At 49.6% G+C, this 25,055-nt stretch overlaps 2 protein-coding genes across 8 annotated transcripts in view; one reads left to right on the top strand and one right to left on the bottom strand.

The window, feature by feature from the left end:
- EXTL3 (exostosin like glycosyltransferase 3) overlaps positions 1 to 3,975 on the top strand; it is a 162,981-nt gene extending 159,006 nt beyond the window's left edge. For all 7 annotated transcript variants that reach the window (XM_075556456.1, XM_075556460.1, XM_075556459.1 and 4 more), the window contains one exon: positions 729 to 3,975. In XM_075556456.1, coding sequence (XP_075412571.1) covers positions 729 to 938 — 210 coding nt within the window. In that variant the 3' untranslated portion in view covers positions 939 to 3,975. The remainder of the gene's footprint in view (positions 1 to 728) is intronic.
- A 9,926-nt stretch (positions 3,976 to 13,901) lies between these two features.
- INTS9 (integrator complex subunit 9) overlaps positions 13,902 to 25,055 on the bottom strand; it is a 108,568-nt gene continuing 97,414 nt past the window's right edge. Inside the window, exons 14-17 of the mRNA XM_075556452.1 lie at positions 22,555 to 22,722; positions 17,504 to 17,602; positions 15,978 to 16,115; positions 13,902 to 14,527 (exon numbers count right to left, since the gene is read on the bottom strand). Coding sequence (XP_075412567.1) covers positions 14,351 to 14,527; positions 15,978 to 16,115; positions 17,504 to 17,602; positions 22,555 to 22,722 — 582 coding nt within the window. The 3' untranslated portion in view covers positions 13,902 to 14,350. The remainder of the gene's footprint in view (positions 14,528 to 15,977; positions 16,116 to 17,503; positions 17,603 to 22,554; positions 22,723 to 25,055) is intronic.

Genomic DNA, 25,055 nt, shown 5'->3' with positions numbered 1-25,055 from the left:
TCTGATGATATTAGTCTGAACACTTTTCAAATTGTTTCAGACGTCCTTAGAATAACAGTAGTAAACTGCATTATAATATATTTTGTCCTGTAAACATCATCTTTTCCAAACGTTGACTTGAGGGATGTGTGGTAGCTTGTAGCTTGAAAGCGCGCTCCTGTAATGGGTGCAGCCCTGGGGACAGGTGGGTGGGTGACACGTTCAACTGCTAACTGCAAGGTCAGCAATTCGAAACCACCAGCTGTTCTGCGGGAGGAAGAGGAGGCTTTCCGTTACCAAGTTATAGCCTCCAAACCCCAGAGGGTTCCACTTTGTCCTTCAGCGTGCATAAGAGTCCAGATGGACTTGATGTCTTGGGCCTTTAATGGGTAACTTCAATAGTCTGCTCTTTAGAACATTGCTTAAAGAAGCACCTCTGTGCTTACTAAGAAACATTCGTTGCAACCAAGATACGTACTACGAGTGGCATTAGTGAGACAGATACCCAACACTTTAAGAGTATCGGTTAGCACGAGCCATTTTGAGAGAGCACCCTGAACTGTGCTGTAGACAGATGTGTGGTTGGAAGAGAGCCCTGGCCTGGCTCTGGCTTCCCCCTGAGTTCCTTTGTGAGTCTGGAGAGGCCCCGGGGTTCAGTGTCCTCAGTGGGAAATGAGGTTAAGCTACAAGGCTGCTACAGTATTAGTACCTGTGATTCTCACCATGACATCTTTCTTCTCTGTGTCCAGGTGACCTCACGGTGGACTTTCCGATGCCCAGGGTGCCCTCAAGCCCTGTCACACGATGACTCCCACTTTCATGAGCGACACAAATGTATCAACTTTTTTGTCAAGGTGTATGGCTATATGCCCCTGCTGTACACTCAGTTTAGGGTGGACTCTGTACTCTTCAAGACTCGCCTGCCCCATGACAAGACCAAGTGCTTCAAGTTCATCTAGGGGCGTTGCACGTTTTGAGGAGAGGGACAGGCAGTGAGGAAGACGGCTCCTAAGGTTCCTGGGTGGTGACGGGCCTTGGGGCCATCCACTGGCTGGGCGGCCCAGACCTGCTGCTGGGAAAGCTGGCAGGAAGAGTGGAGGCGAGAGAGCTGCCTATACCTTGGGGTTGGTCACCTTGGGCCCAGGCAGCAGATTGGAAGCTGCGCCACTGGAACCCCATGGAGAAGACACTGGGTCTCCCTCCCCAGGGCACTGACCGATAGCGTACACTGAGGACATGGGCACTTTGGTTCATAAGCCCAGGACAGCTGGCTCGTGGTTTTACCTTCAGTAACAACTATTATTATTATTTAAAAAGAAAAGGTTTCAGATTTGCCAACAAGGCTTATTTATATATGTGTGTTTGTGTGTGTGTACATGTCTGTATATACGCACGTACACTCATACTCATATACACATACATATATATATATTTTTTTCTTTTTGTGAAGATGGAGTTGGAGATTCTCGCCTATCTCACTAAGTGAGGGACCCACCTAGCTCTCGATGGCGTGGATTTCCGTGGGGGTGGTGCCTCGCCTTGTGTGATCTGGCTTGTCCCTTGGGAGGATCTGTGTGCAGAAACAAGAAAGGGATGAGCCTGGCTGTGGCCTGGTGACTGGTGGGATTAGATCTGTCCCTGTCCTGTTCTGTCCCTTTCCTGTGGCTAATCAGTTGCCTAACACAGCTTCTCTCGCCTGGATCTTCGGGGAGGGCCCTACCTTTTGAGCCACTGAGCTTCCTTTTGCCGGATTCTTGTTTTTGAGCACTCAGCATTAGGCTCTGCTTGCCCCTGTACGTGGTGCAGTGGACTGAGCATCAGGCTGCTAACCCCAAGGTCATTGGTTCAAACCTACTAGCCTTTCCGCAGGATAAAGGGGCTGTCTGTGCCCATAAAGATTGACGACCTCGCAACCCTAAGGAGCCATTCTACGGCATTGTCCATCCAGTAGGACCGCTGTGAGTCAGACTGAGCTCAGTGGCAGTGGGTTTGGTTTTTGGTTAGTTTTGTCCCAGTACTTATCCCTGCTGCCCTTTCCTGCCCTGGGAAGAGGATGAGGATGCAGAGTGAGGAACGAGTAAGTCCTGCGGACTGCACTCAGACTGAAATGACATGTTTGTCTTCCCCTCCCATTTAAGAGCAGGTTGTGAATTAGGCTTCAGGCTTCCCTGCAGTGTTGCCTTCTGGATATGAGGACAGGAGCACTGTGGTCTGGCCTCTTTTTGGCATCGAACAACCTAGCATTCTCTAAGGTTCCCCACCCGGCAGGCCGGGAAGTCTTACAGCAAGGCACCTGCCTTGGGATTATGCCTTGGTGAAATTCACCATCCTCCACTTTTGTCTGGGCCCATGTGCTATGCACCTGTAGTAGTACTATTAATTATTATTATTTTGATTCCTAATGCCAGGGTGGCCCCAGGACCTCTTGAGACTCAGTATGTGTCAGAAATACATGCGGTCCTATGGTTTGCTGGGTAAGCTCGACACCAGTCTGGAAATTGACACCCCACTTTGCCATGTCCCATCTGTTCTAAATTTCTATTTGGAATGAAACAGAAATCACATGTTTTGGTGGTGATGGTGGAAAGGAAACCCTGGGAGGGAGTGAACGGTATTTTTCAGGGGGCGGTTAGCACATGGTTTCCCCTGTTTTCCCAGAGCCCAAGTACTTCCAATGGCATTGAGCATAGGAGGTTTGTAGCAGGGGAGTTAAACTGCTTGGGTTTGCCCTGGTCGAGCACATGCCTTAAGCTAGTTCTGTTGTCTTCCCTGGGCCTGACAGCCTGTGCTGCTGTCTGGGGTTACATCCGCCCCTTAGCTGGCCTTCACCAGATTCTCTGGAAATACTTCTTTGAAGCCAGGCGTGTTCTTGTGGCTACTACCCTCTGTAGGCGAAGCCTTGCTCTCAGGAAGGCCGCTCAGCAGGAAGGAGCCAGGCTTCTTCTAGGGCCAGGTGGTCTCTGCTGAGCCTTCCCTGGGCAGCTTGTAGCCGCCTGCCTGAGGCAAGCACTTACACATCTCAGCAGCCCAGCCCAAAGGTCCTAACTGCCTCTAACTTACTAATTACCCTTTCCTTGAGTTCTGAGCTTGTCCTTTTTAGCAGTGGCCCTCCTGGGAACCAAGGAGAGCAGTGTTTTGAGCTGGCTCCTAGGCTGCTGTTTTGTTTTGTTTTAATGCGAGGAGCTCATTAACTGACTGTCAGCAGGACCTCGAGAGGAAGGGTGGTCTGAATGTAAGGATCCCTACGTGGAGCCTGGCTGCTGGGTCCCTGATTGTACTGGCCGATCCATGAACTGCTGGAGGCTCAGAGGCTACTAATGACAGAAAGGTGTGCTGCAGGTAGTGTGGGGACGGAAGGATAGCACTGTCGGGGCTTGACAGAAACACTAACTCCCAGGCCTACCCCGGCTCTGGGAGCCCTGCCTGTGTTCTGACAGGACACGCTGCAGCACGAGCCTGGGCACTCAGACTTTGCAGGCAGTGGGGCTTCCTTGGTGCCCCTGAGAGTGGCTACCACTCTGCCAGGTGGACGAGGATGAGTCCCAGTGCCATGCTGGCCACCATGGAGAACCCAGTGTCACCTACACCTAACCGACTCACCTGAAACTGGAATCAGCTCAGTCCACCCACGTGGACTTCCTTCGCTGTACACAGGGGAGAAGAGGCCTGGTGGCCCAGGCGTGGCCTTGCTCTCTGCTCACTGGTTTGTTTTTCAGCCTCCAAGGTCACAGCATGCCATCCTGATTGTTTAGGTCCACACCTGGCCTGCCCTGCAGCGAGCCAGGCCCAGCAGAGCTGTCCGGAGGGAGGGGCTGTCTCTGCAGCAGCTGCCTGGTGTGTGCTCCAGGGGCTTCTGGTCTAGCAGGGGAGCAGCTCTCTGGTATCCACACCATATTGCCCCCCCCAACCTACCCCCTTTTCAGTCGTGAGCACAATGGTCTTACGTTGGAATTTTGTAAAGAAAAAAAAATGAAATAAATGGAGACTTTAAATTAAGCAGCTTGGAGTTCTTTTGTGATTTTCCTCAGCAGGAACGGAAGAAACCTGAGAGAGGGTGCCTGTCCGCCTGGTCTGAGGCAACCCCCAGGGCATGGCTGGACTGGGGCAGCTCTTGTCAGAGGACGCAGCCTGTGTAGCTGAACCCAGTGATGCTGTGAAAGTGCACTCAGCCGGACCTGGGCAGGCCTGCGAGCAGTTGCTTTGACAGGGTGCTAAGTGATTTAAATGGATATGCGATGACATGTGACAACACGAACAGTTGTTTTTTTACAGTGAACTATATTTTCATAATTTTTAATGTTTCTTTTTGAAATGTAACCTTGACTTAAAGATGCGTTTATCCTCTGTTTAGAAATATACAATACTATACAAAGTTTGTAGGAAAAATTCTCAAGAATTCCTGAAGCATCTTTGCATTGTGTCTGTGTGTGTGTGTCGAATTGACCCTCTTATTAATTAATTAATTTATTATTGAATGGGAGTTCATCCATATATCACTTCATAGTTCAGTCACGTCAAGGAGAATTGTACGATTGCTACCACAATCTGTTTCCAACATGCACGTTTCAGTTTTGAACACTAACTTTCCACATAGGCGCTGCGTGGTGGGCAGTGAGCGTACAGGGCAGAGGCCCGGCAGCTCACGAGAGCCCCGCACCCATGGTGTCATTGCTCCGCATCCTTGAGAGCCCATCTCTGGTGTTCTGTCTCTTGGAACTGCTGCATAGTTACAAGGTCACTGCATTTTGAAGGCATGAGTTGGTTGCTCCTCTGGGCTCTGGAGGCGGGAGTTTAGCGTTTAGGGACAGTGAAGAATGAGAAGGATCCGGTGGTCATTGTCATTGGAAGCGTGGGCATTCATTCCTATAGTAGACCACAAGCCACTGGAGGACTGAATCTCGTGTCCCCTGGTACACCAAAGTCCACTGGCTGCTTGCATGCCTGATATAAATGCTGTGGTTATTTGCAGATAGCCTAAGCATACCCGTCCCCTATGTAAGTCACCCATAGATTTCTTTCAATACCTGATCCAATGTAAATGCTATCAAAATCGCACTTTATACTCCCTCTTAGCCATTGAGGGATTGATTTGACTACTTAACTGCATTTATGGAACCATTTTATACCCCATGGGATATTCTGACTCCACGGCTGGTGGAATCATGGCTGGAGGGGCAGGGCTGACTGTACTTGCTGGACAGCTACAGCTCTCCATCTAGCCAGCCTCTGGCTGCCTGTTTACCATCCCGGTTTGGGTGTACTTCAAAGGAAATTACGACAGCAGGACATTTCTTTCTAGAGATGTGCACACACAGCATTAATTAGAGATCAATATGTGTTCCCATATCAATGTAAAATTTACTCTGCAAGTTTACACACTGTAATGCCCAAATCTTAACTATCCTAGAGTTCTACCAAGTTCATACGCCCGTAGAACTCAGGTACTTCTCACAATGTGCAACACCGCCAGCAGCCCAGAACTCCCCTTCTGCTGGTTCCTAGTTCAGTCCCCATCTCTACCCCGCAGACACCACCAGCGCCTTGCTGCTTTTTGTTTTTCTCTTCCTTGAGTTAATTTTGAAAGTGCTGGGTGATGTAGTGGGTTATGTGTTGGGGGCTCACTGCAAGGCCAGCAGTTGGAACCCACTCGTTGCTTCATGGGAGAAAGATGAGGCTTTATGTCCCCACAAAAAGTTACAGTCTCAGACACCCAAAAGGGCAGTTTGAGTCTATTCTATGGGGTCATTGTGAGTCAGAATTGACTTGATGGCAGCCAGGTTTGGGGGTGTTTTGGTTGGTTTTCCTGTTCTAGATGGATGCAGAAAAGATCTGCAACGTTTGTTCCTGTTGTGCAAGGAAGGTCTCTAGAAACTCAGTGTCTGAGACTCATCCAATGCTGCTGCATGTATTAGGAAGTTGTTCCTTTTTACTGCTGTGTAATATTCCCTCATATGAATATGATACATGTCCTTTCTATTGATGACACCTGGGTTGTCTCCAGTTTTTGTCTATTATAAATAAAATATCTGAATATTCACATTAAAGTATGCATATATGATTATTTTTTAGGTAAATTCTTAGTGGAATTGTTGGGTGGCAGGACATGACTATACACAGCTATAGATTTCTTAGAAGCTACCGTTTTGGAGGAAGCTTCAAAAGTTCATGGAAAATTGGAATGAAAAAAATTGCACACCTTTTGAAACCCCAAGTGTGTGTGGTGTATGAGAATTTTCATTCTGTTTTCCATTTCCTTCCATGTAGGTAAAACCTTACCAAAAACCACCTCTTCCAGAGTGCTGGTGCCATCCATACTACCAGCAATGTCCAGGAACCCAGCGGTCCCACATACAGCATGGGCGCTGTCAGTCTTGTTAATTACAGCCACAGCCAATCTCACGGGTGCACCGTGGCATCTCATTGTGGGCTTTCTCTGCTGCGTTTCCCGATGTCTAAGGATGTTGAGCACTTTTTCATGTGCTTACAGTATTATTGCCTTTGTGAAATGTCTGTACAAATCTTTTTCCCTTAAAATATTGGTTGTCAAAAAAAATTGGTTGTCTTTGTTGGGGTTCTTTATTCTGGGTAAAGTTCTTTGTCAGACTATGTTTTGTGAAATATTTTACACCAGTTAGCGGCTTGCCTGTTTTGTTTTTAATGGATCTTTTGAGCAGCGTTCTACGTTTCTATGTTTATAACTTTTTTCAAGTCATTGCTCTCTGTAACCTAAGAAACCTGTACCTGTCCCAAGCCTCTTATGTTTCCCACTAACAGCTTTCTGGCACCTTTAGAATTAGGTCTATGACTCATCTAGAATGGGAATGTGGCCAGAGGGGTTTTTCTGCTTGTTTTACAGTTTGCCATCATTTGTTAAACAGATGTCCCGTGTGAGAGCGTATCTTTCTCTGAGGTCTCCCTTACACTGATTGGGCAGCACCACACTGTCGTAGTTATGTGTAGCCTTGATATAAAGTGTGCAAGTAAGTTCGACAACTCTGTGAGCGTGTTAAGGTCGCTTTGCACATACGTGCTCTATTTCCATGCGAATTCTAGAGTCAGTCAGTGATTTCTTAGAAAATACGCTGAGCTTTTGATTGAAATTACATTGAATTTATAGACTGATGGGTTAAAAAGCAATTTCAACAATATGGAATTCTAATCCTTGAAGATGGTGAACGTAATACATCTCTCCCTTTATTCAGGACTTCTATAATTTCCATCAGCCATGTTTTTAGAATTTTTGTGTGGAGAACTTATACATTTTTTAGTAAGCTTATGCCTAAGTATGCTATGTTTTTTAAATGCTATTATGACTGGAATTGCTTTTAGAACAATGACATTTTTTCCAGTTATTACTAGTTTACAAAATACAATGGATTTTTGTACATTAACTTTGTATTCTGCTGTCTCGTGAACTTGCTTTACTCCCATCGCTTTGTAGATTTCTTAGGAATTTCTAAACAATCTTGTCATCTGCAAGTAGACATTTTGACTTCTTTTTTCCCTCTTTGTTCATTTCCTTTGCGCTCCCCCTTTTGCCTGAGTAAAGCAGTGTTACCAGGGGCGATCCCTGGGGGAGGGGCGTGGGGGTGGAGGAGGATTGAACATTTCATTTTGTTGTACTTGGTGGTTTTTGTCCGAGCCCTTTACCAAAAAAGGAGTCCTATTTCTAGTGTGTGACTAGTTTGCTGAGAGCGTGTATATTTGCATGCTGACTTTGACGCACGTGTTTTCTCCAGGCGTGTTATTGTGCACTACTGTTTACTGTGTAATTTTCCCTGCGTCTCAGGGACAAACTGAACATGGTGACAGCATACTACCCTCTCTTGCTAATTTCAGTGTGCTAATCTGAATATTTTCATAACGCTTCTTAGAAAGGACATTTACCTTTAGTTTATGTTGCAATATCTGTCAGGCCGTGGTATAAAAGTCGTGTGTAAAGGAAGTTGAGAAGCATCGCTCTTCTGCTCTTGAGGTTGTTGGTGCTGTGCATTCTCGTCCAGCTGACAGGGGTCCAGCGGGACAGACTAGTCTTTACCTTTGGGTTGTAGTCCTTCCGGGAGAAAGAGGCAGGGCGGGAGAAAGATCAGACTGTCTGCTCCTGGAATGATTTAAATCTCCGGAACCTTCATAGACGCCGCATGGGTCAGAATCCACTTGATGGCCTCATATGGCCTTGTCTTTCTCCTGTCGTGTCACACGGGGAGTCCAACAGCGCAGCATCCACCACCAGGGCTCTTTGGACCTGACTCACTGCCATCGAGTCAGTGCTGACTCATGACCCTACAGGGCAGGGTAGAACCATCCCTGTGGATTTCCAAGACTAACTTAAAAAAAAAATCATCTTATTGGGGGCTCATACAGCTCTTATGACAATCCATATATGCATCCATTGTGTCAAGCACATTTGTACATATGTTGACATCATTTTAAAGACATTTTCTACTTGAGCCCTTGATAACAGTTCCTCATCCCCCCGCACTCAAACACTCTTGATAATTTATAATTCCCCACCCCCCATGTCTTACCACTGCCTCCCTTCACCCACTTTTCTGATGTCCATCCCCCTAGGAAGGGGTTATATGTTGATCATTGTGATTGGTTCTCCCTACCTCCTTCCACCTCCTTCCCCTCCTGGTATTTCTATTCTCATTGTTGGCCCTGAGGGGTTTCTCTGTCCTGGATTCCAGTGTTGTGGGATCGGATCTGTAGCAGTGTGCATGCTCTGGTTTGGTCTGGTTTGTAAGGTCATGATAGTGGCGGGGGAGGGAGGACATTAAAGAACTAGAGGAAAGTTGTATGTTTCATTGGTGCTATGCTGCACCCTGACTGGTCAAGACCAACCCTTTACAGGAGTAGAAAGCCTCAGCTAAAACTACCTCTTTCCCGAGGAACGGCTAGTGGTTTCGAACTACTGACCTTGTAGTTAGCAGCCAACCCACTATGCCACCAGGGCTACTGCTCTTGAGCTCTCCGGCTGAGTAATTCTTTGTTTGGGGGTTCTGTCTTTTTTGTTGGTCTGGAGAGCTAAAGCCCTGTGAGACCGCAGAAGACACAGAGTACTGCTGGGTGCCGTCCAGTTGGCTTCAACCCATTAGGGCCCTGCACAACAGAACACCACCCTGCCTGGTCCCGCACCATTCTCACAATTGTCCCTATTGCCCGAGCCCACGGTTCGAGACACGGTGTCAGTCCATCTCCTTGAGGGCCTTCCTCTGTTTTGGTGCCCTCCACTTGACCAAGCATGCTGTCCTCCAGGGACCGGTCTCCCGAAAATATGCCTGCAGGAGAGATACGGTTACTAAAAACTGGTAATTGATTGGAAGGTGCTTACTGATGATTAGAAAACACTATTTGCATCAGTTATTTTCAATGTGAACATTGTAATTAGTCACTATAGGAAATAAAGTTTTATTTCAGTTGATAATGTTTTTTTGTATCTTACACAAATTAAAATTAATTTTTACTGTGACTGATGTCATTTGTCTGCTGAGAATGAGTTGGAAATGATTATTGTGGTATATCCCAGAGAAGGGTAAAAGGCAGTTCCTGTAAACAAACGAATTATTATTTAGAGGCAACATCGCCAATTTTTTTGGCACCACCTTTGTTGCCTCAGAGACCAAAGTGAGAGAGAAAAGAAACAATCTACATGTTCAGTGATTAAGTATGGGTAAAACTTGTCACTCAGCAAGTAAACACTTACATCTAACCTATTTATATAATGGTGTGATGAGGTGGTTAAACCCCATGGTCTACCAGAGAGAGTGGGGCCGGAAACATGTCATCTCCATGGAGAATAAACCCATGCTTGATGCTGGTTCTAGTGTCCAACAAGATTAGGTATTTTGGGCTAGACATTAAGGCCTTACAAGCTACTGTGGCCGTTGCGTAATCTGCCAATTTACAGAGGGTGGAGTCTAGCCTGTCAATCAGGTCACAGCTTGATGACCTCATTTGTAAGTTCAAAGAAGATAAATAGCTCACTGGAGGCCAGATACAATCTCTGCTAGACATCCTGCTTGCTTTGACAAGACACATGGATCTATGCTAGAGCCCCGGGAGCTGGAGGAGCCACAGGGAGACCCACGACAGTGTGGAGATGCTTCCACTGCCACTGGACCCACAAGATTTTCCACCCACTGGCCTGTGATCTTCCTGCATTTGACATCACTGCATGTGTTGCGTGAATCTGAAGAGGAATTTACAGATTGGTATCGGACATATGGGCTGTTACCGGACTTTGATCTGGACTGGGCTGGGGTGTTTTCTCAATATACAATTACTCTTGTATATAAAACTCTTTCTTATATACATGAGTGTCTATGAATTTGTTTCTATAGTCTACCCAGACTAACTAACACACTTACCATCCACAGAGTAGCGGGAGTCAATGAGTCAACATCCAATTCTCCATGCGGCTAGACTTGGTCAGAGAAAAGAAATCTGCTTCCCTCCCCACTGGCTGGTCAGCGCCAATTAATGCATCCACCTCCAGACCTGGATGGGTTTTTACTTGTATTTCTCTTGCTGCTTTATTATAGCCTGAAAATGCTGCATCCTACCTTCACACGACTGTCAGGGACATAGCTGAGATCTTTCAAAGAAATGGATGAAGAGGTCAGCTCCCAGCTCCTGATACTCACATGTGACCTCCATGGGAAGGCATAGCCTCTTGTTAGCAGTGTGTCTTTGGGAAGTTGAGTGATCTCAGTATTGTAGTTGGGTCATTCAGCACCTGATGACACCCTTGGAGGAAGATCCTGAGCTGGAGGACTCAGCTAAGTCATCCCGGATTCTGCACCGGTAAAAACTGATGATAAGTATTAAGCCTCCCAGGAGTAATTGGTTATGCCATAACAGAGACTTATAGGCCACTTCACAGAAAGGCTTAAATAACAAACGTAAGTCACTCCTCACTAATGTTAAATGGCTTTCAATTGCTGTCCATCATTAGGCTTTGTTGGCCTACAGTAGAAATGCTTCCAGCGTCGCACTTCTTACCATGTGGTTACAGTAGTCGGTGGGGCTGGATTGCCCACACCAGAGCCCTCCAGCAGTGGTCTAACTGCAGTCTTCAAAGGGCAAGTTCCGCCAGTCTTTGGTTTTGCTCGCTCACCTGGTTTTGTGTCAGAACAGCTGAACTCTACGCAGTTCCTCATAATTGCTTTCTCTTCATACTTGGAAAGACAAGCTCTCGATTTTCTCAGCCCCAATGAATAATTCTTTGCTTCTTCCCATCTGTGGCTTCTGTTACTAAGTGGGTGGTGATGACTTGAGAACCTTCATCAGATCTAAATTATTTTCTGCCTTATAGGCACTTCCTGACTCATTTGTCTTTATGTCTCCACTAACCATCCCACAAGGGATCAATGCCATGGACTTTGATCAAGCCCTTACCCAGAAGTCAAACATTCACAAGCCCACATTATGCCTAGACAGCTCAATAGAAGGCTTTTAAGATAAAACAACCATTTGATTTCTTTAAGCTGTGCTTGTGTATTTAAAAGTTTAAATGATTTAAACCTTTTAATCTCAAAAGTTTTATTAGAATGCCTTTGTGTGATGCATACTCGTAGTTTTCTTCCTCCTAAAACCAAAATGAAACGTCTATAGCCAGGGCATGGAAATTCCTTCAGATTAGGCCAGCCTGGTGGTGTTGGGTCTTGTAATTTATCCTGTATCCATAGCAAAGTTGGCGATGGTAAAAGGAAGGTGACCTTTTACTTCCCTAGTAAGAACCACCTCATTCCACTATCTTTTGGGCTGCTAACCACAAGGTTGACTTTTCCAACCCAGCTGCTGTTCTGAGGGATGAATGAGGCTTTCTGCTTCCATAAAGATAAACAGTCTCAGACACCCACTGGGTCATTTGCTCTGCCCTCTTGGTCAGTGATAGAGTTATTGTGTCAACCTGGCTGAAAAACACGTGGGGTTAATTGAAGGGCGGAGGGATAAATGACTCGGTGAGCCTTGCCTTTCTAGTTCTCAGGTCTCTTGCTTTGTGGTGGTCAGACCAGGGTGCAGCTGCCTTAGCCAGTTCGCTGCTTCAGCTGGCAAGGCTCACTTCCTGAAAGACATCCCTGAGGAGAGGCCACATGGACCCACCCTGATGCAGCCGTGGGTGTGGAGACTCCTGCCAGAGCTGAGATGCTTACACATTCACTGACTCGGCTTTCCTCCTGCAGTCTGTTTTATGAGATGGAGGAGGACTGTGGATTGTTGTTGGACATATGGGTTAGTAGGTTAAAGTTGGACTTGTGGGCTTGGGCAGCACTGGGTTGGGATGTTTTCTTAATGCGCACTTAACCTTTATATAAAACTCTGTCTTATACATGAGTTTCTGTGGATTTGTTTCTCTAAAGTATGCAGACTAACACAGTATGAGTTAGAATCGACTCTGTGGCAGTGACTATTGATAGGATCATTCCAAGAGAATTGGCAATCAACTCTGCACAAAAGTTTAACAATTATTTCCATGTTAGGTGGTACCGAGTTGGTTCCGATTCAGTGACCCAGTGCACTGCAGAGTGAAACACTGCCTGATCCTGTGCCATTTTTCTACTTGTTTCTATGTTTGAGTCTATTATTACAACTGTGGTATCAATCTATCTCCTTGAAGGTCTTTTTTTGGGGGGGTATTGGGGGAGGAGGGCTGACTCTCTAATTTACCAGGCAATGAGGTCCTTCTCCAAAGATTGGCCCTTCCCTATAATATGTCCAAAGCACATAGGGTGCTCACAACCCTCCTGGCAAGGGTTCTGTCTTCCCAGGCAGATTTGCTTCTCCAGCAGCCCACGGGGTATTCAGTAAGCTCCAACACCATACTTGAAAGGCGTCAGTTCTCTAGTCTTCCTTCTTCATTGCCCAGCTTTCTTCAACACACAAGGTCCTTGAGAAAACACCATAGCTTTGGTCAGGTGCATTCTGGCCCTCAAGGTGACATGGTTGCTTCTGGACACTAAGGAGGTCTTTCACAGCAAACTTTCCCAGTGCAACATGTGATTTGATGTCTTGACTGCTGCTTCCATGGACACTGTGGATGCAACTTCAATCTTTTTCTGTTTGTCATGCTGTTTATTGCTTCAATCTAAGGATTTGTGTTTCCTTCATGTTGCAGTGTAATCCACACTGAAGGCTGCAGTTGTTTATCTTCGCCAGTAAGTGCTCCAAGTCTTTGTTATCAGCAAGTGAAGGGCTGATTAGAGACTGAATCTACCCAGTCTAAGAAGATGAGAGCGCTAGGTTGCGCTGGGCTTGGAACCATACATTAGTTCCCCCCCCCCACCCCCCCTTTAGTACTGGCGTATGCTACAACCAGCGCCTCCTTCGAGCAGATGAAACCTGGCTGACGTCTATTTTTAAAGAACATAGGGGAGCATTACTCAAATGATGTCTTCATTTTTTTGGTGAGGCATTATTTTTCTTTGAAACCTTATGATTAATAGTGCGTCTGGCACAGACCCCTAAACTTACTTGGCTACAGCCCCCCTTTCAGAAAAAAAGTTTCTCACCACCCCTCTGGCAATTAGAACCTTCTTTTCTTCGGACAGCCTATGATCCAGGATAAAATGTAGGTATCTTTGGGAAACACGGGTCTCGGAGTAATCGGGTTTAATGTCCTCTGCCAGAAGCGTGGTGAGCTGAGGGAAAGTTGGCGATGGGCAGTGATCACTCAGGGGAGCCTGAGCTGGTTGTTAGCTCTGAGGTTGAGCCTGCTGTTATCAATCTATGTCAGTGTTTTTGTAGTGTACACAACTGTGCACTGAGGTAAGCACCTTTTCATACAATGTAAGATAAAAATGTATTTTGAGTTTTGTTAGTACCGGGCTATATGGTTCAATGCCGTGCTTTTGAAGTGTATGCTGTTCTGTATATTTCCGTACACTAAATCAATTGTAGGTTCAACAGAGTACAGATACTCGTATAAAATTAAGTTTTATTAACAAAATGGTCTCAATACAAAGTACAGATAGAGGGGCTCATTTTCCAAACTTTCAGGGATCATCTTTTTCCTTAGGTGCAGCCCTGTAGACAAGTCGGTCACCCAAGATCAAAGCCCAGTTCCCCAGTGCAGGCCCGAGAAGGGATGGAAAACACACGCCTTCAAAGAGCAGCCGGTCTTCTGCCTTCCCTGCCGTTAGGACTCTGGGCGCAGCACCTGGTTCCCTCGAGCGGCTCCCCGCTGAGCAGCCGGGCTACTCCATGCACACAGGAACGTGCTGGGAGTCCAGGCCAGAAAGTGAGGGTGATAACCAGGTTCTTTTTTCACCCAGGAGCCGTTTCTTCATCACGGAAACAGACGTCCAATAGCTTTCTGTCCCCTTCCTCAGTTGACTTGCATGAAGTGGAAATGGCCCAGACGCTTCATTTAGAACTTCTGTAGGAATTTTAGGACCAGGTCCCGCAGTCGCACCCTGAGCATCTCGTCATTGTCACAAATGATATGAGTTGAATCTTCCTCGATCTGGATCAGTGTCTCCGCTTCCTGGAGCAGAACGATGTGGCCCTTGGCTGTGTCTTCTACCTTGATGTCACTGAAGCCATGCTGCTCCAAAAGAAAGGAAAGGGGAGACGAATGGGTATTCTGAAAAGCAAGGGGCTCACTGAGACGGCAGGCTAACGTTTCAGCAGCCAAGGGCTGTACAACATCAGTCTCGAGGAAAATGAATGCGCCAGAAATTTCCATTTAGGATGCTCCTCCGCTGCTGTAGCCACGAACAACCATAGTTCCATTCACCCCCGAACATGCAAAATCTCATGCAAACCAACAGCATTTCCACAACTCACGTTTCTGTGAGCACATCCAAGCACCTATGTCTGAGGCTCTTCCTGTCGCTGGTAAGAAAGGCCACCTTAAGTGTCAGCTCTTCTGGTGTCCAGGGAAATGCCAGGCCCGGCAGCGAGGCCAGCACTGCTTGGGGATCTGGGCAATCCTTTCTACCTAGCTATTACTGATGAGGAACTTCCCTACAAATCAGGTGGGGAGCACCGACCTGTGGGGCGCTCCCCGTTTGGTCAGAGGGCGCCCACTCGTGCTCTGGAGCCATTACTGCTGCTCCTGCACTGGGAGGTCATGTCCTTCCTGGGCCAGTTCCCAGGGAGCACACAGGGTCGGATTTTAAAGCAACCTCCTTGAGGGAGACAAGAGCCAGCCAGTATTAGAAATCAACAATGTGGTCCTTTTGGGGTGAATGGAAAGATGGAGAAAAAATAGCAGTGGTTCTCAACCATCTTGATGCCGCAACAGCTCCTCGTGTTGTGGTGACCCCCGCACCCCCAACCGAAATAAAATTATTTTCGTTGCTACTTCACAACTGTAATTTTGCTACTGTTATGAATTGTGCGACCCCTGTGAAAGGGTCATTCGACCCCCCCAAAGGGGTTGTGACCCACAGTTTGAGAACTGCTGCCATGTAGTGTTTCTGGGGCTTTGTGAATTATTGGGGGAGACAGCCTTGTCTTTCTCCCACAGAGCAGCTGGTGGGTTAGAGCTACCGATCTTATAGTTGCAAGAGCGTCTGACAGCACCACCAGAGAGAACTCGATCATTGTGGTATTCCATTTAGACAAAAGGTAGTTACTGGGTGATGATTATACAATACTCCCTAAGTGGGACAGAACTATTGAATTGTGGATTATACACCAACAAAACTTTTTTCTTTAAAAAAAAGAGTTACTAACAGTTAACATAAGGAAACTTCCTTTCCTGGAATTATTTGTCAGAGTTAGTGGCAGTTGTCATAAGCAGCAGCATGAATATTTTCAGCCAATTCCTTCATTTCAAGGATTCTATAATCCTAATATTGAAACAGCCTCCAAGGTCCTTTGAAAGCAGAAGCCACACCGAATCCCCTTGGGCCTCGCAGCGGGCACGGGAGCGTGCGCTCAGAGCATGGCGTCTCAGCCAGGCGGCAGCAGCCCTTCCCTGAAGGACGGTGCCAAGGGGGAGGCAGGAAGGGCTGGCTCCTGAGACAGCCTGCAGGAACGCGGCTCACCTTCTCCAAGGTCTGCACAAACTGCTCCACGGGGATGGAGCCGCTCAGCAAAGGCTTCACCACTTTGCAGTCTGGAACGTCTTCACTCACCCGCTTTCTCTTCTTCCCACTTGTGGGCTGGGTGGGTCTCGGTGGGGGCTGGAGCAGAAAGAAGACATGAAACCCAGAAAGAACTAAATCTGAAGAAGCAAAGGTCAGGGCAGGCCACACTGCAAACCTCAGCTGGCTGCTCTCTGAGTCAGTCCTCCCCCACGTGTAACCTCAGCGGGCACTGGGGTACAGGTTCAGTTGGTTAGTGCTTCCCTCTGGAGCGCTTCACAAGCAAACAAGCTAACGCCACATGCCGTCCTTCTCTAGTGCTGCTGTAACGGAAGTACCCCAAGAGGATGGCTGTCACATAAACAGACGTCTTCTCTCCCCGTTTGAGGCTAGCAGTCCGAATTCAGGAGGCTAGCTCCTGGGGAAGGCCTTGTCTTAACCATCACCTGTGGGCCGGTGTCCCTTCTATCTCCCCATGCACCTTGCTGGTCACCTCCCCTGGGTCCACAGGATCGACTCAGCTCCCCGCCCTATTCTTCCTCCTTGGTGGGAGTGAGGTCCTGCCCCTCTCTGCTTCTTTTATGAAAGGTGGGGCTCAAGCAAAGATGTGACTTGAGCTACACCCTGCCTCATTAATCTATAGAGGTTGGGATTCATAATATATTTCAAAGTGGAAGGTAATTATAGCAGATTACCAAGTGGAGGACAGCCATCCAATCCTGGGAATAATGGCTTACCAATTCAACTACCACATGGTAGATCTTAATTTGACAAAGCTTTAATTTTCCATTTAATTTCCTATTTGCTAAACAAATTCTTAGTACATGTGGTTGTTGACGTAGTTGACCGTGACTGAGGCCATCTTCTATAGGGCCTGGGTGTTGTGGGTTAGAGCCCTTGCTCTGCTACTGAGTGTGCAGCCTTTGTGAAAACGCTGGTTCTAGAGCAGAAACTACCAGCCTTTCCGGTTGTCGTGATCATGGGCTCTCTTGAGGATCAAATGAGATTATGTGAGCTCAGGGCCTAGGCAGCTCTCAGGCCACTGTGCAGGTTCCAGGGGCTACAGAAGAATTGTCCTGAAGGGGAATGTGGCACCTGCCTAGAGAGCTGCCCCACCAGGCAGCCCACGGTGCATCTGCAGGGAGGCCCAGGGAGCTATGCTCGTCAGCGGGGTGAGTGCACCCGGCGGCATGCCCTGTCCTGCGTGTCCTCAGGGAAGGGGCTGCCCTTCACGTCACAGTGCCACCGCTGCTCTCCAAGCTGCCCGCAGCAGCACCCAGTGTGATGTGTGGCCCTCACTGCCACAGAGAGCCCACACCCCTTCTCGCGCTCAGGCACGTGGGCAGAGACCTTGGGCAGTGCCTGCCTCGGTGTTTCCAAGGGAGTCCTTTGAGCAGTGTCGTCTGTTTCTGTTGGGTTGGGTTGGGTTCTACTCCCAGGTCCAGGAGGCTCCCTTGGACTCCAGCCCTGCCCACCCTCTCCGCTACCTGAAGAACATGCTTGTTATCTTTCGTATGCAGCACAGCGGAAACAGTTGCCAAGGAAATGCCAGGCTTAATCTCCACGGGCACCAGGGAATCTGCAAGCTGAAAGCAAAGAGGTTGCAGTGAGGGAGAAGGGAGCTGTGGAGATGACCCAGAGAAGGCCCCCAGGCCCAGGACTCCTGCTCCGTCTCCCCTGTGGGGCTCTGGATGCCTGAGAGGCGCAGGGGAGCGGTGGTCCAGAGGCTGAGCATAGGGCACAACACAAAATCTGCTGAAATGACTTCAGTGTTGTGAAGCTGAGCCTCTGCAGATTACTGTGATCCATTTTCTATTTATTGCTGCCTAAAATTGACCAAATAACTTTGAAAAAATATAAGCTCCCCCCGCCCCTGCCCGTCACAAAGCAATAAAGTGACGAGAGAAGATGAGACAGGGGGTCCTAGGGGTGGGAGAGAAGCACCAGCTAGGAAGGGCGAACCATCCCAGTTTTGAGGTGCAGTTATCTCCTGGGCGCTTTTCACAGAGAGCTCTAAGCTTCCAGCAGAGGTTACCCAAGGGCAACCCATTTCCAAGCAGGCTAGGGCTCCTTTGTTGGCCCACTCAGCTTCTTGCTCTCTCCTTAGTAACCCACAAAGAATGCCAGCACCCTGTCGGACCAGACTTCGCTCAACTGCCACAACAGCCTCAGCACAGCCCGCCCGCTGCGTTCCTGTGGCTTCCTTCCAGACGATCATTTGCTCTTGGAGAGAACCTCTCCACCACCTACATGGGCTTCCCAGCACCCAAAATGTGCAGACTTTTCATTCTGGCCTTATTTATTCCTGTCAATGGTCACTGCTCCATCGCTGTCCCTTTTCCAGGTGGCTGGAGTGAGGCGGGAAGGACTGAGTCCATTCTTGAATTTTGGAAACCTGACTCCTCCCACAGGTGGCTCCCACGGCTCTGACCTGCAAGGCCATTCACCTCCCCGTGCACCCCTTTCCATGTCTCTTGTCAACTCTAACCTCTCCCCAGCCCAGACACTGTTGGTAGCGGATGTACTGGGAGCTAAACGCTCAGGTTTAGTGGCATATTTTTCTCGCAGACTTAGAGACCCCTTACCTATCATTCCCTAACCCCCGAAACACAAAAATAGAGAGTGACAGAGGAAGCCGTGAGGTTTTTTAAAGCAGGTGAAGACGGTCTCACAGAGGAAACTCGGGTTGTGGGAGCTGTTTGTGACTGAGGGAGTTATGCTCCTGTCTCCTTAACCTCGGTCTCCATCTCTGGTGGCATTAGAGGGCTAATCACAAGGTCAGAGGTTCAAACCCACCAGGTGCTCTTGGTAGAAAGATGAGGTCTTCTGTTCTGGTGAGATATCCACAGGGCAGTTCTCCTCTCTCCCATGAGGATCGCCATGAGTTGGAATCGATGGCAGGGAGTTTGGGTTGGAGTTCTTGGTCATTCAGACCCTCCTCTTTCCACCCGACACTTCACATACCATGGACCTTTTACATCGAAGCCCTCACTGTCGCCTGAGGGTTGGCTCTCCCTCTAGTGGAGTCTCATGGGCTCAGGGCTCCGTAGAATCTCCCAGGGGTCTGTGGGATCAGTGGTGACGTCATCGAAACACCAGGCAGTGACCTGTTTTTGCCTGTTCTCTCAGGAATGGGCAGTGGGTCTCCCAGGGAGCATGTGACACATTCTATCAGCACACACAGGAGACCTGAGAATCCATCTGTCTTCTATAGCCAGTATTACAGACGTCCGAGTACAAAACCATGCCCTTTCCCCGATTTTACCCCATGGGATTCTATGACTCTTTTAAAAGTTCAAATTTTGTATATAGAAAATATCGTTATAACCCACAGAGAGATGCTCTGCCTTCTCAGAGCACCCGTCAGCCGGCAGGCATGCGAGGACCAGTCCGAGCTGGAGACCTCACAGCGAGGGCCGGCGGCTTTTCCTTCTCAGACGAACAGCGCGCAGAGGACATGGAAGCAGCCCCTCTCGGGGAGGGGAAAATGAGCTGATACCAAAGGCTTAGGCAGAAAGAAAATGTTTTGGAAATGATGATGGCAACTTATGTACAAACGTGCTTGACACAATGAATGTATGTATGGATTGTGATAAGAGCTATAAGAGCCCCCAATAAAATGATTTTTAATAAAAAGGCAGCATATGGGGGCACTGAGTTGAGTTTAATGGTGGTAGAGCAATTTGAAGAGGGATCTCAATAATGATTATACAACTCGAAGCGTATAATCAAAGGCAATGAATTATGCATGCAGTTGTTGAATCTGGGAATGTTTTGTGTTTATTTTTGCCAAAATTAAAAAAAAAGCACGAATAATAGTGAGTACAAGGAAGAAAATGCTCTAAAAACGATTGTGGTAAAGATTGTATAACTCTTCCTGATATCACTGAACGGTTGAATTGTACAGTATGTGGGCGAAGTGCCAACAGATCTGTTTTAAAAAAAAAAAGCAGCCCCTTTCAACACACGGAGCACCACTTCTGAGCCTCAGGGTGAAACTAAACCTCACCCACTCACCCTACCCTCTTCTTTCCCACTCCGCACAACACCCATTCCCAAGGGCAGGCAGTGGCAGGCTAGTGGGCGGGGCAACTCCAAGTCCACAGCTGGAGTTAGGACTGAGGGGCCAGCAGCCAGGGCTTCCGGAGGCCATCTGACCCGAGGAGTAGACTGACCTGGTGAGGGGAGGGAGGCCTGGGAGGGCAGACGGTGGGCGTGGGGCAGGCCTCAGGGTCAGAGCTGCTAGTCTGCTCCACTGAGCCCGAGGTCCCGGCGGTGCCAACAGTGAAGCGCTAACTGACTGAGAAGCTGGCAGTTCAAACCCATCAAGGAGCCTTGAACGAAAGGCCTGGGTCTAATGCTGGGCGGCAGCACCACCTGGAGAGCTGGCTGAAACGCAGGGCACTGGGCCTCACCCTTCAAGTTTCCAATGAGGCCGGTCGGCTTTGGGGGCCTGAGAATATGCTTTCTCACTAGAGCCCTGGCGAGTATGACTGCCCCGCAGCACAGGGCTGCAGGAGCAGGGTAGTCTGAGTGACCTCTGGGCAGTGAGTGTGCTGCTACAGGAGGTGTCTTCAGAGATGGCAGAGCCTGCACTGGCGGTGGAGGGGACATGGAATCTGATCACAGTACCTGCACCCAGGCATGTTCTGAGATAAGCCAGGCAGCGTGCTGAGCCAGGCGCTGGCCCACAGGACGGGCTCCATGACTATCAGTGACTTTCAATTAATTCAACAGGGAGCCAAGGGGCCCGGAATGCAGCTATGGGAGAATCGGTATCTTCTTGACAGGACATGGCCTAAAAGGGAAATGCATCTTAGAGGCAGGCCCCAGTAAACCGCACCTGACACGCGTGGAACGAAGCAAGACAAGCATCAGGAAAGGTGGGCGAGGCAGCCTGGGCCCCGGCACTCTGAGCAGCCACACTTCGAGGGAAATGGAAGCCAGCCGCTTGGCCAAGTGTCTGCCACCAAGGACGGCCGCCCTGCCCAACTCACACGTGGCAAACTCCGAACCTCCTCCTCAAAGGGGCAGTAGACCACAGGCTCCGGACGACCTCTGAGCTGTCAACCCGAGGAGCGGATGGGCGCGGGGGGGCTTCAGGGAGCCCCCGGGAGAGAGCCGGCTCAGGGAATGCCATTCTGCTCCGTGTAGGGTTCCAAGAGCTCATTGTTTAAGATGCCTTCGACTCCCTCCCTTTTCAACGATCTTGATAGCCCATTTATATGGCTTGTAAGAAAATAGCTTTGCTTTGAAGTTATCATTTGATTTTCACTGAAAACTGTATTACTTTATCACCAGACTTAACCATGAATATCTGAAAAATCTGCTGGCAAGAGTGCAATCCCATGCGAAAGGAAGACGGCTCCTCCGGTGGCCGTGTCCCAGCAGGCGGCACGCCCCTGCTCCCAGCCACCGCTGCCAGTGCTCCCCCTGCGGCACCGAGCACGTGACCTAGGGCCCGACCAAAGTCCCGCCAGCGACTCAATTCCGACTCCGAGGCCCTTTTGGGCGGGGTAGCTAGAACTGCGTCTGCCAGCTTCTGGGAGCGGGAAAAAGGCTCATCTCACCCCCAGAGCGGCCGGTGGGGTTCTAGCTGCTGTCTCGGGGCAGGAGCCACTGCACCCTGACGGCTCCTGGTGATCTAGGGCGTGTGCTTTCATGGAAAATAGGATGGCTTTCACGGGAAAAAATCTGCCTGTTCTTTATCAATTCTTGAAATGCGCTAGAGCCTCCATTATCTCCGTAATTACAAAGACTGGCGTGCTGGGAAGGGGGCGGCCCGCTGGCCCTCGTCCACCCCTGCCTTTGGCAGGACACAGACGTGGGCGACACTCGCAGTCTCAGAATTCAAGGGCAAGGTCGGGCACCATCTCTGACCTGCAAACTCCAATCATAACTTTGGGGATGCTGGCTTCAAGGATGAGAGTTCCTGACTCCTTTTAACGTAAAAGCAAAAACACCTGCACGCTCTCGCCCAAGGCTGGCGACGTGCAGAGGCAGCTCTGCAGAGCGTTCGTTCGGTGCCCCGTGACTGCGGGGGTGGCCGGCTCCCTCGGCGCATCTCCAGTGCACACGTGCACACAAAGCACTTTCAAGCCAGACGCACGAACACGTGCTGTGACGCGGACCTATCAGGCGCACTACATAAGGTGGCATAAGGAGCAAGCTCACGTTCCTGCTGCTCTGCTTACTCGCATCTCCTCCACGCTCCTCCGAGCTCGGCCCGGCTGAAACCCTCCTCCTACACGAGGCGGGGCGGGGGGGAAGGCCACGAGCGGGCACAGGCACGTCCACTGCGGATCCAGGCTGCGGCCTGACCTTCGCAGCAGACACCTACATGCTCACAGCAGGCCTGCCTTTAGCGCTGGAAGAGCCGGCTCGGGAGACCCCGCCCTTCGCCCAGTTCCTCGGATGTGGTTACGTGTCTTTAGTTCATGAGCGTTTGACACAAACCCCAAAGACAGCACTCGGGCCATTTCCGCAGAAGTCTCTGGTGGAAAGCCGGAGTCCCGCCACAAGAAAGACCGGGGCTCACCTCGGGCATGATCTCTATCTTCTCGTAGCGGCGCTTGAAGGGCAGGGCAAGGACCTCGGCCCGGCGATAGGACATGGCCGGGGGCTGGCAGTCGATCATCAGGTCCACCCTGTGCGACTGGGTGAGGGGCGGCTGGGTGTACTGCTCAGGACACACCACGTGGAGGGGCTGGGAGAGGGGAGAAGAGAAGAGGCAGACACGCGGAGGCTGTGAAGCAAAGCGAGCTCTTCTGAGGAAGGTCAGCCCTGCCGCAGCCATCACGAGCCCACAGCCTATCTTTTCAGATGCTCACAGACAGCTTGCGGGCATTCCTAACTCCCTCTCACCCCCTCAAATGCAGCTGACGGGCGAGGGGTGGGGAACATCAAAATGCCCAAGCTTTTGGCCACTGAGTCAGTAACAGAGAACTGCCCTGTGGACACTACAGCCTTTTCAAAGAGAGGACGTCAGGCCACTGCCCTATCTTCCTCCCTGAGAGCGGCTGGGGGTGGGGTGGGGGGGCAATGGCTGACCTTCCTGCTTACATCTGAGTCCAGAACCCCTACTCTCCAAGAGCTCTTAAGAGATGAGCGTGGGGCGGGGCTGGGAAAGGATACATGTTTCAGGGGAACCCCGCCCCCCCCAAACTTGCAGCCATATCGATGAGTGAGCGGTTAGCGTCTTATTTTGTTTTTATTTTCTACTGCACTTGGTCATTTTCATGCCCATGTGTCCTGACTAGTCTCTCCCTGGGCTCCTTGCGGAGTGGCACATCTTGTAAGTCGTCCCCTGTGTGCACTGGCTGGTCAGCAAGCCTTGAGTGCTATGCTAGTCTGGTGCTCTGGGTTTGGAGTTTCCTGTCGCTGGCAGGTCACAAGGCAGGCACTGACTGGTCAGGCCACACACTCATCTGCACAGAAATCCAGAAAGAACCTGCTTTATGAAAACAAAAATGGTGCGTTTTTTTGTTTACTTTTAAGAAAACAAAAATTTAGTACGCCTGAGTATACAATGAACGAATGTTTCTGAAGGTGGGAGACACCCACCTCGGGGGCCCTGGAATGAACCAGGAGGGTGGCAAATGCCCACACCCTCACTTCGTTCTGGATGATGAGCTACAGGATACAGCTTTTTAATTGTCAGAGGAGCAGTTTCTTTCTTTCTGAAAGGTGGGCAGTAGGTTACATCGGTTGGGAACCTGTGCTTTAGACAAAGACCAACCAATTGAAAGAGGAGCAGGGCGCCCACGGGGTGTCATTGAGTCCATGCTGTCACATAGGCTTTGGGGATGGCCCTCACGTTCCTTGAACACTAAGGCTTTCTAACAGGCAGCACTGGGTTGGATTTTAAATAGCACGTGTTCTTTTTGGCCTCTCTTTCCCCTTTTCCTAACCCTGTCCTTCCGGACCCACCCACTGCCACAGCCAGTTGACAGGCACTCCGCCTTTGGAGCTGGTCAAGGTTTTTCTCTCCTGAGTGACCCCAGGGCCTGGCCACTGCTAAGCTGCCCCCAGTCCTGGCATTAAAGACTGGCCGTGCTTGTTCAGGGCCTGTAGGGTGACCACCCACCCCAGGGAGGAGTGCGCTCTGCGGTGCGCCCAAGCACCCAAGATCACAAGCGTAGCCCATGCCCCCAGACAAGGCTCCCAGGCAGGGAGACACGGAAAAGAGGCTGACTGGGATGGGGAGCCCAAGGAGGAGCCGGAAGCCTGCTGCTACACTGAAGGGTAGCAACCAGTGTGTACAAACTGCTGAATGGAGAACTAATCTGCTCTGTTAACTTCCACCCAAAGCACAGCGGTGGTAATAAGCGACACGATGCGAGAGGATCATTTCCAGCTAACGTGCTGGCGGTAGAGACAGCAGGCCGCGCCAGGGAACTCAGAGATTAACAGCTGGCACCGAGCCACTGCACCGCTGAGTCTCCTTGGGGCCTCAGGACGCATTTGAACTCCTCAAAATACCCTCTCTAACAGTCGTCTCCGCCTTTCTCATTGTTGTTCTGTTCGACTGCAATCTGTCTTTCCTTCCCACGCCCCCAAACTTAAGCAGAAACTGACCCAGTGAGGTGACGGTCACTCCCTGCTTTCCCTGGACATGCGCCTCTGTGCAGACTTCCTTTTGCTGCCTTTTTACCTCAACTGTGCCCTCCGTCCGTCCGTCCGTTCTCTATGACGGAAGATCAAACAAAGACAAAACCAAGCCAGCGTACCCTCTAACAGGATGCAAGACAGCACCGGGGGTGGTGCTCAGCCCGATATGCTCTCCCTGCAAGGTGCCTTTCAGCTTCATGACCCTGGTCCCGGAATGCGCTGTTATGGGCGGTGGCAGGTGCGACTGTTTTTGCTTTCCTTTCTTCCTAGTTTTGATATCTTCAGAGGTTGAGCCTTCTCTCAGGAGGGGACGATCCCCACTGTCAGGCTTCCAGGTCACTTAGTCTCTGTCTCGGCCTTCTGGGGAACCAACGCGGTGGACAACCAACCCGCCCTTCACCACAGAGCTGCAACCGCACAGAGACCCCC

This window comes from Tenrec ecaudatus, chromosome 8 (genome assembly GCF_050624435.1).
Source record: "Tenrec ecaudatus isolate mTenEca1 chromosome 8, mTenEca1.hap1, whole genome shotgun sequence".
Taxonomy (NCBI): domain Eukaryota; kingdom Metazoa; phylum Chordata; class Mammalia; order Afrosoricida; family Tenrecidae; genus Tenrec; species Tenrec ecaudatus.
This window is presented reverse-complemented; position numbering and strand designations above follow the sequence as displayed.